The 14,985-nt window shown below is 46.5% G+C and overlaps 1 protein-coding gene across 1 annotated transcript; it reads right to left on the bottom strand.

Annotated features, from left to right (window-relative positions):
• Positions 1 to 1,280: 1,280 nt before the first annotated feature.
• On the bottom strand, positions 1,281 to 12,968 carry LOC119958908 (basic phospholipase A2 S2-22-like). Its single transcript, XM_038787433.1, has 3 exons — positions 12,813 to 12,968; positions 11,544 to 11,712; positions 1,281 to 1,413 (listed from the first exon to the last, which is right to left on the bottom strand). The coding sequence occupies exons 1-3, from the start codon at positions 12,892 to 12,894 to the stop codon at positions 1,296 to 1,298; spliced, it is 369 nt and encodes a 122-aa protein (XP_038643361.1). The 5' UTR covers positions 12,895 to 12,968; the 3' UTR covers positions 1,281 to 1,295.
• Positions 12,969 to 14,985: the final 2,017 nt, after the last annotated feature.

The following is a 14,985-nucleotide window of genomic DNA, read 5'->3' as shown; positions in this document are numbered from 1 at the left end:
CCCTAATCCAAGTACTTATCCAATAGCCGCTTGAAGGTCCCTAACTTTTCCGACTCGACTACTACCACAGGCAGTGCATTCCATGCCCCCACTACTCTCTGGGTAAAGAACCTACCTCTGACATCCCCTCTATATCTTCCACCTTTTATCTTAAATTTATGTCCCCTTGTAATGGTGTGTTCCACCCGGGGAAAAAGTCTCAGACTGTATACTCTATCTATTCCCCTGATCATCTTATAAACCTCTATCAAGTCGCCCCTCATCCTTCTCCGTTCTAATGAGAAAAGGCCTAGCACCCTCAAACTTTCCTCGTATGACCTACTCTCCATTCCAGGCAACATCCTGGTAAATCTCCTTTGCACCTTTTCCAAAGCTTCCACATCCTTCCTAAAATGAGGTGACCAGAACTGCACACAGTACTCCAAATGTGGCCTGACCAAGGTTTTGTACAGCTGCATCATCACCTCACGGCTCTTAAATTCAATCCCTCTGCTAATGAACGCTAGCACACCATAGGCCTTCTTCACAGCTCTATCCACTTGAGTGGCAACTTTCAAAGAACTATGAACATAGACCCCAAGATCTCTCTGCTCCTCCACATTGCAAAGAACCCTACCATTAACCCTGTATTCCGCATTCAGATTTGTCCTTCCAAAATGGACAACCTCACACTTGTCAGGGTTAAACTCCATCTGCCACTTCTCAGCCCAGCTCTGCATTCTATCTATGTCTCTTTGAAGCCGACAACAGCCCTCCTCACTATCCACAACTCCACCAATCTTCGTATCATCTGCAAATTTACTGACCCACCCTTCAACTCCCTCATCCAAGTCGTTAATGAAAATCACAAACAGCAGAGGACCCAGAACTGATCCCTGCGGTACGCCACTGATAACTGGGCTCCAGGCTGAATATTTGCCATCCACCACCACTCTCTGTCTTCTATCGGTTAGCCAGTTTGTTATCCAACTGGCCAAATTTCCCACTATCCCATGATTTCCCATTTGGAGAATTCTGGTCCTGGTCTTGAGGATTCCCAATCCCCATTGGTGGCCGTGTCTTCAGGTGTCTGGTCCCCAAGCTCTGAAATTCCCTCCCTCCACCTTTCCGCCTCTATTGGCACATTCCTAAAATATCTTTTCGTCAGCTGAAGCCACATTGGATGTTGCAATACCCTAAAGGCACCATATAAATCTAAGTTGTTGTTGTAATTGCAGATGTTGATCGATTGAAGGAAGGGAGAGGACAGGGAGCCAGAGCAACTTCCCAAAGTCAAAACTGATTTTGTTTGGTGTTTACTTACCGCACCCGGGGACATCATTTTCACAAGTTGTCGAGAAAGGTGTCCACAAAGGTGAGCAACCCAGTTTATTTTCGGCTTCTCCATAACAGTCATCGTGCACTTGACAGCATCTGAGTGGGTGACAAACAGGAGATATCATTTCAGATGTAAGTTTTTCATGGAGAGACTGAAACTCAGTCAGGGGATTAATGATTCCAAACAAGCCTCAGATTGGGTTCCCAACTCTGAAGAATTGTCCTGGAGTTTTCAGGAACTAAAGATGAATCCTCAGGGAACTCATTTCACATAACTGAGGGGATAAGGCCATTGCTGCCCTTTAACAACATGGTGTTCTCCTATTTTATTTCAATGCATTTGTTCATTGGAGAGAAACTGGTGGTGGGAGGGAAAAGCTGTTTCTGAAAAAACACCCAATCAGATGACAAAGAGTCTGTTCCCTTTCCAATTGGTTTGGAAAGGTGGGCACCCCGAGAGTGGACATGTCAGACCAATGGCAGCATGGAGCTGGGATGTTTGAGGTGGGAGGTGATATCATGAACACTCCAGGAACATGTAGAATTATTCTTGGTACTGACATCATCAAACCGATATTTTGTGAAAGAACCTGGACCCCAGCCCACAGCAAACATGGACCCCGGCCCACAACAAACATGGAGCCCTGCCCACAACAAACATGGAGCCCTGCCCACAAGAAACATGGAGCACTGCCCACAAGAAACATGGAGCCCAGCCCACAACAAACATGGAGCCCAGCCCACAACAAACATGGAGCCCTGCCCACAACAAACATGCAGCCCTGCCCACAACAAACATGGAGGACTGCCCACAAGAAACATGGAGCCCAGCCCACAACAAACATGGAGCCCAGCCCACAACAAACATGGAGCCCAGCCCACAACAAACATGGAGCCCTGCCCACAACAAATATGGAGTCCAGCCCACAGCAAACATGGAGCCCTGCCCACAACAAACATGGAGCCCAGCCCACAATAAACATGGAGCCCTACTTACAAACATGGAGCCCAGCCCACAACAAACATGGAGCTCTGCCCACAACAAACATGGAGCCCTGCCCACAACAAACATGGAGCCCTGCCCACAATAAACATGGAGCCCAGCCCACAACAAACATGGAGCCCTGCCCACAACAAACATGGAGGACTGCCCACAACAAACATGGAGCCCTGCCCACAAGAAACATGGAGCCCTGCCCACAACAAACATGGAGCACTGCCCACAAGAAACATGGAGCCCAGCCCACAACAAACATGGAGCCCTGCCCACAAGAAACATGGAGTCCAGCCCACAAGAAACATGGAGCCCAGCCCACAACAAACATGGAGCCCAGCCCACAACAAACATGGAGCCCTGCCCACAACAAACATGGAGCCCTGCCCACAACAAACATGGAGCCCTGTCCACAACAAACATGGAGCCCTGCCCACAACAAACATGGAGCCCTGCCCACAACAAACATGGAGCCCTGCCCACAATAAACATGGAGCCCTGCCCACAATAAACATGGAGCCCTGCCCACAACAAACATGGAGCCCAGCCCACAACAAACATGGAGCCCTGCCCACAATAAACATGGAGCCCTGCCCACAACAAACATGGAGCCCTGCCCACAACAAACATGGAGCACAGCCCACAACAAACATGGAGCCCTGCCCACAACAAACATGGAGCTCTGCCCAGAAGAAACATGGAGCCCTGCCCACAACAAACATGGAGCCCTGCCCACAACAAACATGGAGCCCAGCCCACAATGAACATTGAGCCCCGCGCACAACAAACATGGAGCACTGCCCGCAACAAACATGGAGCCCAGCCCCCAACAAACATGGAGCCCTGCCCACAAGGAACATGGAGCCCTGCCCGCAACAAACATGGAGCCCTGCCCACAACAAACATGGAGCCCTGCCCACAACAAACATGGAGCTCTGCCCAGAAGAAACATGGAGCCCTGCCCTCAACAAACATGGAGCCCTGCCCACAACAAACATGGAGCCCTGCCCACAAGGAACATGGAGCCCTGCCCGCAACATAGTGCCCTGCACGCAACAAACATGGGGCACTGCCCACATCAAAGATGGGGTTGTCCAATACAAACATGGAGGCTGCCCAAGAAAAACATAACCTGGTGTTGTAAGACTTCTTACTGTGCTCACCCCAGTCCAACGCCGGCATCTCCACATGTCGGCTGCCCACAAGGAACGTAACAATAACCTGCCCATGACAAATATAGAGGCTGCCCATGACCAGCCCTGCTGTCTGCATATTTTGCTGTTTTACACTTACAAAGCAAAATTGAACGCCAATTTTAACTTGCTGCTTTTGTATTCTGATAGTGGGAGATTAGCAGAATTTCAAATTAACAGGAGACGTCCATTTAAATCGGGTCATTCATTCACATGACCAGCTTTTCAAAAGTCAGACTCCGCCCGGATGCGCCATATTCCTGCCCCGACCAGCCGGCGGGATTCTCCATTATGCCGGCCGGTCAATGGGGTTTCCCATGGTGGGGTAGCACCACGCTGTCGGGAAACTCCCGGGCGCCGGCATAACGGAGAATCATGCCGGCGGAGAATCCCGGCCAATCCATGGGGAGCTCCGAGATGATGCTCATGTTGAGTGACCAGTGGCAGGAGTCTGTGGAAGTGGCAGTTTACAGTCGGCGGTCATGTGACGACATCTCCCAGAATATGTCCAATCAGAGTTGGTTACCCTTTAAAGACTCCCAATTATTGAAGACAGCGGCTATGAGCGACAGACTTCTATTTCAATGGAACGAATCTTCCGAGGAATGACAATCACTGATCATCGGATTGTCACTCCTCTCACACTAACTTCCCTCGCTGCTGGTCTGTGATGTGGAGAGATGGCAACAGCGTGGGTTCAATTCCCGTACCTTCTGAGGTATCCATGAAGGCCCCGCCTTTTCAACCTTGACCCTCGACTGAGGTGTGGCGACCCTCAGGTTAAATCACCAACAGTCAATTCTCCTTCTCAAAGGGGAAAAAAGCCTATGGCCATCTGAGATTATGGCAACTTTCATTCCTTTTTCATTTCCCTTGAAACGGAATTCAATTTTCCTCACCTCGAACACTGAACAATGCTTTCGGGAAACGGCGAGCATAACCGCTACTCGATTCATAAGAACATAAGAACTAGGAGCAGGAGTCGGCCATCTGGCCCCTCGAGCCTGCTCCGCCATTCAATGAGATTATGGCTGATCTTTTGTGGACTCAGCTCCACTTTCCGGCCCGAGCACCATAACCCTTAATCCCTTTATTCTTCAAAAAACTATCTATCTTTACCTTAAAAACATGTAATGAAGGAGCCTCAACTGCTTCACTGGGCAAGGAATTCCATAGATTCACAACCCTTTGGGTGAAGAAGTTCCTCCTAAACTCAGTCCTAAATCTACTTCCCCTTATTTTGAGGCTATGTCCCCTTGTTCTGCTGTCATCCGCCAGTGGAAACAACCTGCCCTCATCTATCCTATCTATTCCCTTCATAATTTTAAATGTCTCTGTAAGATCCCCCCCTCATCCTTCTAAATTCCAACGAGTACAGTCCCAGTCTACTCAACCTCTCCTCATAATCCAACCCCTTCAGCTCTGGGATTAACCTAGTGAATCTCCTCTGCACACCCTCCAGCGCCAGTACGTCCTTTCTCAAGTAAGGAGACCAAAACTGAACACAATACTCCAGGTGTGGGCAGCACGGTAGCATGGTGGTTAGCATAAATGCTTCACAGCTCCAGGGTCCCAGGTTCGATTCCCAGCTGGGTCACTGTCTGTGTGGAGTCTGCACGTCCTCCCCGTGTGTGCGTGAGTTTCCTCCGGGTGCTCCGGTTTCCTCCCACAGTCCAAAGATGTGCGGGTTAGGTGGATTGGCCATGCTAAATTGCCCGTAGTGTCCTAAAAAATGTAAGGTTAAGAGGGGGGGGGTTGTTGGGTTACGGGTATAGGGTGGATACGTGGGTTTGAGTAGGGTGATCATGGCTCGGCACAACATCGAGGGCCGAAGGCCCTGTTCTATGTTCTATGTTCTATGTTCTACGTGTGGCCGCACTACCACCTTATACAATTGCAACATAACCTCCCTAGTCTTAAACTCCATCCCTCTAGCAATGAAGGACAAAATTCCATTTGCCTTCTTAATCACCTGTTTCACTTGTAAACCAACCTTCTGTGACTCATGCACACCCAAGTCTCTCTGAACAGCGGCATGCTTTAATATTTTATCGTTTAAATAATAATTCCGTTTGCTGTTATTCCTACCAAAATGGATAACCTCACATTTGTCAACATTGTATTCCATCTGCCAGACCCTAGCCCATTCACTTAACCTATCCAAATCCCTCTGCAGACTTCCAGTATCCTCTGCACTTTTCGCTTTACCACTCATCTTAGTGTCATCCGCAAACTTGGACACATTACCCTTGGTCCCCAACTCCAAATCATCTATGTAAATTGTGAACAATTGTGGGCCCAACACGGATCCCTGAGGGACACCACTAGCTACTGATTGCCAACCAGAGAAACACCCATTTATCCCAACTCTTTGCTTTCTATTAATTAACCAATCCTCTATCCATGCTACTACTTTACCCTTAATGCCATGCATCTTTATCTGATGCAGCAACCTTTTGTGTGGCACCTTGTCAAAGGCTTTCTGGAAATCCAGATATACCACATCCATCGGCTCCCCGTTATCTACTGCACTGGTAATGTCATCACAAAATTCCACTAAATTAGTTAGGCATGACCTGCCCTTTATGAACCCATGCTGCGTCTGCCCAATGGGACAATTTCAATCCAGATGCCTCGCAATTTCTTCCTTGATGATAGATTCCAGCATCTTCCCTCCTACTGAAGTTAAGCTCAATGGCCTATAATTTCCTGCTTTCTGCCTACCTCTTTTTTTAAACAGTGGCGTCACGTTTGCTAATTTCCAATCCACCGGGACCACCCCAGAGTCTAGTGAATTTCGGTAAATTATCACTAGTGCATCTGCAATTTCCCTAGCCATCTCTTTTAGCACTCTGGGATGCAATCCATCAGGGCCTCTTAGTGCAGGAGCAAGCAAAGAATTAGCCCTATAAATTACCCCAGTAACTGCTATAAATTACCCCCAGTAACTCCGAGAAATTACCCCAGTAACTCCTCCAAATTACTCCCAGTTACTCGATTAATTACCCCCAGTAACTCCTGTCAATCACCCCAGTAACTCCGACGAATTACCCCCAGTAACTCCTATACATTACCCCAGTAACTCCAACAAATTACACCAGTAACTCTGTAAATTACCCCCAGTTACTCCTAGAAATAACCCCCAGTAACTCCTGTCAATTACCCCAGTAACTCCTATAAATTACCCCCTGTAACTCCTATAAATTACCCCAGTAACTCCTATAATTTACCCCCAGTAATTCCTGTAAATTACCCCCAGTTACTCAATCAAATTACCCCAGTAACTCAATAAATTACCCCCAGAAACTCCTGTCAATTACCCCAGTAACTCCTGTAAATCACCCCACAACAACATCTGTAAAGTACCCCCAGTAACTCCTGTCAATTACCCCAAAAACTCCTGTAAATTACCCCCAGTAACTGCTGTTAATTACCCCGAAACCCCTAAAAGTTACCGCCAGTATCTCCTATAAATTGGCCCAGTAACTCCGATAAATTACCCAGTGACTCCAATAAATTACCCCAGTAACTCCTGTAAATTATCCCCAGTAACTCCTATAAACTACCCCCAGTAACTCCTATAAACTACCCCCAGTAACTCCTACACATTACCCCAGTAACTCCTATAAATTACCCCAGTAAGACCTATAAATTACCCCCAGTAACTCCTGTAATGTATAAAAATGAAATGAAATGAAAATCGCTTATTGTCACGAGTCGGCTTCAATTAACTGACTGTAAAAAGCCCCTAGTCACCACATTCTGGTGCCGGTCCGGGGAGGCTGGTATGGGAAGTACCCCAGTAGACACAGTAACTCCGATAAATTACCCTCAGTAACTCCTATAAATTACGCCCAGTAATTACTTTTAATGACCCCCAGTAACTACAAAAATTACCCCCAGTAACTACTGTAACTTACCCCAGTAACTCCAATACATTTCAACCCAGTAACTCCTACAATTTACCCCCAGTAACTCCTTTAGATTACCCCCAGTAACTCCTGTAAATTACCCCCAGTAAATACTGTAGCTTACCCCAGTAACCACTAAAAATTATCCCCAATAACTCCTATAAATTACCCCCAGTAACACCTATGAATTACCCCCAATAACCCCTATAAAATACCCCCAGTTATCCTGTCAATTACCACAGTAACTTCAGGAAATTACCCCCCCCCCCCAGAAACATCTGTAAATTGCACCCAGTAACTCCTGTCAATTACCCCAGTAACTCCTGTAAATTACCCCCCAGTAACTACCGTAAAATACCCCAGTAACCCCTAAAAATTACCCCCAGTAACTCCTATAAATTACCCACAGAAACTCCTGTGAATTACCCCAGTAACACCTATAAATTTCCCCAGTAACACCTTTGAATTACCCCAGAAACCCCTAAAAGGTACCCCCAGTAACTCTTATAAATTACCCCCAGTAACTCCTGTCAATTACCCCAGTAACCCCTATATATTACCCCCAGTAACTCCTGCAAAGTATGAAAATGAATTGAAATGAAAATTGCTTATTGTCACGAGTAGGCTTCAATGAAGTTACTGCGAAAAGCCCCTAGTCGCCACATTCCGATGCCTGTCCAGGGAGGCTGTTATGGGAAGTGCCCCAGTAGCCCCAGTTACTCCTATAAATTTCCCCCAGTAATTCCTGTAAATTACCCCCCAGTAGCTACTGTAACTTACACCAGTAACCCTTAAAGATTTCCCCCAGTAACTCCCATGAATTACCAACAGTAACACCAATAAATTACCCCAGTTGCTCCTTTCAATTACCCAAGTAACGCCTGTAAATTACCCCCCAGTAACATCTGTAAATTTAACCAAGTAACTCCTTTCAATTACCCCAGTAACTCCTGTAAATTACCCCCCAGTAACTACTGTAAATTACCCCAGTAACCACTAACAATTACCCCTTGCAACTCCTATAAATTACCCCCAGTAACCCCTATAAATTACCCCCAGTTATTCATGTCAATTACCCCAGTAACTCCTGTAAATTAGCCCCAGTAACCCCTATAATTTACCCCCAGTAACCCCTATAAATTACCCCCAGTTACTCCTGTCAATTACCCCAGTAACTCCTCTAAATTACCCCCCAGTTACATCTGTAAATTACCCCCAGTAACCCCTAACAATTATCCCAGTAACTCCTGTAAATTACCCCCCAGTAACTACTGTAAATTACCCCAGTAACCCCTAAAAATTACCCCCAGTAACACCTAGAAATTACCCCCAATAACTCCTATAGATTATCCCCAGTAACTCCTGTCAAATACCACAGTAACTCCAGGAAATTACCCCCAGTAACGTCTGTAAATTATCCCCAGTAACTCCTGTCAATTGCCCCAGTAACTCCTGTACATTACCCCTCCCCCAGTAGCATCTGCAAATTATTCCGATTAACCCCTGACAATTACACCAGTAACTCCTGTATATTACCCCCCAGTAACTATTGTAAATTACCCCAGCAACCCCTAATAATTACCGCCAGTAACTCCTATAATTTACCCCCAGTAACTCCTATCAATTATCCCCAGTAACTCCAGTAAAGTACCCCAGTAAGTCCTCTAAATTACCCCTTGAAACACCTATAAATTTCCTCCGTAACTCCAATAAATTACCCCGGTAACTCCTAGAAATTACACGCAGTGACTCCTATAAATACCCCTGTAACTCCTGTAAATAACCCCCAGTAACTCATATAAACTACCTGTAGTAACTCCTATAAATTACCCCTAGTAAATCCTATAAATTACCCCAGTAACTCCTATCAATTATCCCCAGTAACCCCTATAAATTACCCCCATTAACTCCTATAATTTACCCTAGTAACTCCTATAATTTACCCCAGTAACTCCTATAAATTACCCCCAGTAACTCCTATCAATTATCCCCAGTAACTCCTATCAATTACCCCCAGTAACTCCTATCAATTATCCCCAGTAACTCCTATCAATTACCCCCAGTAACTCCTGCAAAGTATGAAAATGAATTGAAATGAAAGTCGCTTATTATCACGAGTAGGCTTCAATGAAGTTACTATGAAAAGCCCCTAGTCGCCACATTCCGGCGCCTGTCCGGGGAGGCTGGTATGGGAAGTACCCCAGTAGCCCCAGTTACTCCTATAAATTTCCCCCAGTAACTCCTGTAAATTACCCCCCCAGTAGCTATTGCAACTTACACCAGTAACCCTTAAAGATTTTCCCCTGTAACTCCCATAAATTACCCCCAGTAACACCTATAAATTACCCCCAGTGACCCCTATAAATTACCCCAGTTACTCCTTTCAATTACCCCAGTAACTCCTGTAAATTACCACCAAGTAACTACTGTAAATTACACGAGGAACCCGTAACAATTACCCCCAGTAACTCCTATAAATTACCCCCAGAAACCCCCATAAATTACCCCCAGTTACTCCTGTCAATTACCCCAGTAACTCCTGCAAATTAACTCCCAGTAACTACTGTAAATTACCCCGGTAACCCCTAACAATTACCCCCAGTAACTCCTGCAAATTATTCCAGTAACTCCTGCAAATTAACCTCAGTAACTCCTGTAAATTACCCTCAGTAACCCCTAACAATTACCCCAGTAACTCCTGTAAATTACCCCCAGTAACTCCTATAAATTATACCAGTAACCCTTAAAAAGTACCCCCATTAACTCCTATAAATTACCCCCAGTAACCCTTAAAAAGTACCCCCATTAACTCCTATAAATTACCCCCAGTAACTCCTATAAATTACCCCCAGTAACTCCAGTAAAGTTCCCCAGTAACTCCTGTAAATTACCCCTTGTAACCCCTATAAATTACCACCAGTAATCCCGATACATTACCACAATAAATCCTGTAAATTACCCACAGTAACTCCTATAAATTACCCCAGTAACTCCTATAAATTTACCCCAGTAACTCCTATAAATTTACCCCAGTGACTCCTATAAATTATCCCCAGTAACCCCTATAAATTACCCCCAGTAACCTCTATAAATTACCCCAGTAACCCCTATAAATTATCCCCAGTAAACCCTATACATTACTCCCAGTAACTCCTATAAATTACCCCCAGTAACTACTGTAAATGGCCCCCAGTAACTCCTATTAATTATCCCCAGTAACTCCTACAAATTACCCCAGCATCTCCTATAAATCACCCCCAGTAATCCCTGTAAATTACCCTAGTAACTTCTATAAATTACCCCAGTAAATCCTATAAATTATCCCCAGTAACTCCTCTAAATTTCCCCAGTAAGTCCTATAAATTATCCCGGTAACTTCAATACATTACCCCAGAATCTTCTATAAATTACCCCAGTATCTCCTATAAATTACCCCCAGTAATCCCTGTAAATTTACCCCTAGTAACTTCTATAAATTTCCCCAGTAACTCCTATAAATTACCCCAGTATCTTCTATAAATTACCCCAGTAATCCCTGTAAATTTACCCCTAGTAACTTCTATAAATTTCCCCAGTAACTCCTATAAATTACCCCAGTATCTTCTATAAATTACCCCAGTATCTCCTATTAATTACCCCCAGTAATCCCTTTAAATTACCCCTAGTAATTTCTATAAATTACCCCAGTAAATCCTATAATTTACCCCCAGTAACCCCTATAATTTACCCCCAGTGACGCCTGTAAATTACCCCCAGTAACCACTATAAATTACCACCAGTAACTCTGAGAAATTACCCCAAGGACTCCCAATAAATTATCCAGAGTAACTTCTATAAGTTAACCACAATTACTCCAATGCGTTACTGAATAACTGACTCTCAATTTTCAGGAATGAATGAGGTCAACCTGGTCATTATATCATAGCTATTGTGGGATCTTGCTGTGTACAAATTGGCTTCTACCTGGAGGCAGTGATCAGGACTATAGAGAAGCAAGTTCTGTCTTTCTGAGGAATGTCTTTTCTCTGCTTTGTACCAGAACAAAACCTTGCTGATTCTCAGCCAGCTCAAACACCCACATCTTGGCTTCACAGAGAGAGTTTTTACACAAGTATCGTCTCATTTTACCTGTCGAGGTCATCCAATGGCTGGTTTCCATTTCCTCCAATCCCACAGAAACAGCCATAGTCCATGTAGCGCTGGTTCGGGACATCAGGACTGGCACACTCAACAACATTTCTGAAGTTAACCATGTTTCTTCCCTGAACTGCGAATCCCTGAGCAGGGATCCAAATTGCTACAAGGGGAAAACAAAATAAATCATTGTGTCAGGAAAGCCCTGGTACAGAGCGAGCAGGGAAACAATTTAACAACACGACGATTTAGAAAGCAGAAAAACCGGCATAAGAATATTCCTGAATTCAGCAGAAATTGTGTCTCAGAAACAGGCCATTCGGCCCAACAATTCCTTGGGCTGGATTCTCCGTTACGCACTGCCAGTAGCGGGGTTCCCGATCCAGTGGGGAATCGAACACTGGTCTAAAAGCGAGATCGGGGCCCGATGCTCCGGTCCCACTCCCCCAGCGGGATTCAGCTACATGCTCTGCGCCGACGGGAGGATGAAAGTGGGGCATGAGCATCCAGTAAACCCTGATTAACGGGCTGGAATCGTTATTTTCCAGTTCCCAGTGATGCTGCAGCCACTACGCCGGGATTCACTTGGTCTCCTGAACGGAGAATCCAGTCCCATGGCTCTGGATCTATTCCACACCAGGCTCCTCCTATCCCTCTTCCTCTAACACCAGCAGCATGTCCATTCCTTTCTCCCTCATGTACTTACTGAGCTTCCCCTCAAAGCCATCAATAATATTCACATCAAACATTCCCTGTGGTAGTGAGTTTTGCAATCTGACCATCAAACACTCCCAGAACAGATACAGAGTAAAGCTCCCTCTACACTGTCCCCATCAAACACTCCCAGGAGAGGTACAGCACGGGGTTAGATACAGAGTAAAGCTCCCTCTACACTGTCTCCATCAAACACTCCCAGGACAGGTACAGCACGGGGTGAGATACAGAGTAAAGCTCCCTCTACACTGTCCCCATCAAACACTCCCAGGACAGGTACAGCACGGGGTTAGATACAGAGTAAAGCTCCCTCTACACTGTCCCCACTAAACACTCACAGGACAGGGACAGCACGGGGTTAGATACAGAGCAAAGCTCCCTCTACACTGTCCCTACTAAATACTCCCTGAACAAATATTCACATTTCTTTTTCCTTGTTTGTCATTGACAACTTCTCTGTTCTGAATTACCCCCAGTTTGGCTGCTGCCTCACTTGCTGTTCCCCCCACTCCTACAGCACATCCCTGAGGTCTCCAGTTGATCACTTACCTCCGAGCACGATGAGGATCGCAGTGAGTTTCGGGGACTCCATGACTTCTCGTTTCCTCCGAGTGATCGATGTTTGTCTCATCGTGGCTCTGCCTCTTTTATTCAGCTCTCGGGATGGTTACCACCCAGATTAGCTCAGCAAATGCAAATAGGGTGAAGGATCCTTGGCTGCTGGTTCAAATATTTAGCTGTTGTCCAACGTGTGAGAGGTTTGAGGAACCTGTTGTTCAGGTGCGTGGCTTGTCGGCTTGGATTCTCTGAGCAGAATACTGAGATGTGAGGACATGGAGAAAGTGTCACTTTATAGGTTGCACTCAGCTATCAGCACTCAGACCGAGTCACTCAGCTGTAAGTCCAGCACAATTCCCACTCCAATTTATTCAGTCACAATGATCAGATTAATGATGTCCCTCATCTATCGGAGTGTGAATTTACTGACTGAGTTGTATCGCTCTGCATCCCAGTAAATGTGTCCCAGGAAAGGTCCCTATTTTACTGGAGTGAGATTGCTGAGAAACATGTGTAGGGTTTTGGATTTGGTCAATTTTGGAAGACGTTGTGATGCACCACGTGAATAGAAATCCTGCCAAATCCTGTAGCTGACGTTCTAAACAAGAGGCACTCCAATTAGTAAAACAGGGGGTGTCCACAATTTGGAAGACTGTACCCCAGTGAGTCAGCGCCTTCAGGAACTGTACCCCAGTGAGTCAGCGCCTTCAGGATCTGTACCCCAGTGAGAGTCAGCACCTTCAGGAACTGTACCCCAGTGAGAGTCAGCACCTTCAGGAACTGTACCCCAGTGAGAGTCAGCACCATCAGGAACTGTACCCCAGTGAGAGTCAGCACCTTCAGGAACTGTACCCCAGTGAGAGTCAGCACCATCAGGAACTGTACCCCAGTGAGAGTCAGCACCATCAGGAACTGTACCCCAGTGAGTGTCAGCACCTTCAGGAACTGTATCCCAGTGAGTGTCAGCACTTTCAGGAACTGTACCCCAGTGAGTCAGCGCCTTCAGGAACTGTCGCCCAGTGAGAGACAGCACCTTCAGGAACTGTACCCCAGTGAGAGTCAGCACCCTCAGGAACTGAAACCCAGTGAGAGTCAGCACCTTCAGGAACTGTACCCCAGTGAGAGTCAGCGCTTTCAGGAACTGTATCCCAGTGAGAGTCAGCACCATCAGGAGCTGTCGCCCAGTGAGAGTCAGCACCTTCAGGAACTGTACCCCAGTGAGAGTCAGCACCTTCAGGAACTGTACCCCAGTGAGTCAGCGCCTTCAGGAACTGTACCCCAGTGAGAGTCAGCACTTTCAGGAACTGTACCCCAGTGAGAGTCGGCGCCTTCAGGAACTGTACCCCAGTGATTGTCAGCGCCTATAGGAACTGTACCCCAGTGAGTCAGCGCCTTCAGGAACTGTACCCCAGTGAGAGTCAGCAACTTCAGGAACTGTACCTCAGTGAGAGTCAGCACCTTCAGGAACTGTACCCCAGTGAGAGTCAGCACCTTCAGGAACTGCACTCCAGTGAGAGTCAGCACCTTCAGGAACTGTACCCCAGTGAGAGTCAGCACCTTCAGGAACTGTACCCCAGTGAGAGTCAGCACCATCAGGAACTGTACCCCAGTGAGAGTCAGCACCATCAGGAACTGTACCCCAGTGAGTGTCAGCACCTTCAGGAACTGTATCCCAGTGAGAGTCAGCACCTTCAGGAACTGTACCCCAGTGAGAGTCAGCACCTTCAGGAACTGTACCCCAGTGAGAGTCAGCACCTTCAGGAACTGTACCCCAGTGAGAGTCAGCACCTTCAGGAACTGTACCCAGTGAGAGTCAGCACCTTCAGGAACTGTAACCCAGTGAGAGTCAGCACCTTCAGGAACTGTACCCCAGTGAGAGTCAGCACCTTCAGGAACTGTATCCCAGTGAGAGTCAGCACCATCAGGAACTGTCGCCCAGTGAGATTCAGCACCTTCAGGAACTGTACCCCAGTGAGAGCCAGCACCTTCAGGAACTGAACCCAGTGAATGTCAGCACTTTCAGGAACTGTATCCCAGTGAGTGTCAGCACCATCAGGAACTGTACCCCAGTGAGTCAGCGCCTTCAGGAACTGTACCTCAGTGAGAGTCAGCACCTTCAGGAACTGTACCCCAGTGAGTGTCAGCACCTTCAGGAACTGTATCC

This window comes from Scyliorhinus canicula, chromosome 31 (genome assembly GCF_902713615.1).
Source record: "Scyliorhinus canicula chromosome 31, sScyCan1.1, whole genome shotgun sequence".
In the NCBI taxonomy this organism is placed as follows: Eukaryota; Metazoa; Chordata; class Chondrichthyes; order Carcharhiniformes; family Scyliorhinidae; genus Scyliorhinus; species Scyliorhinus canicula.
The sequence above is the reverse complement of the archived record's forward strand: the minus strand, read 5'-3'. Positions and strand labels throughout refer to the sequence as shown.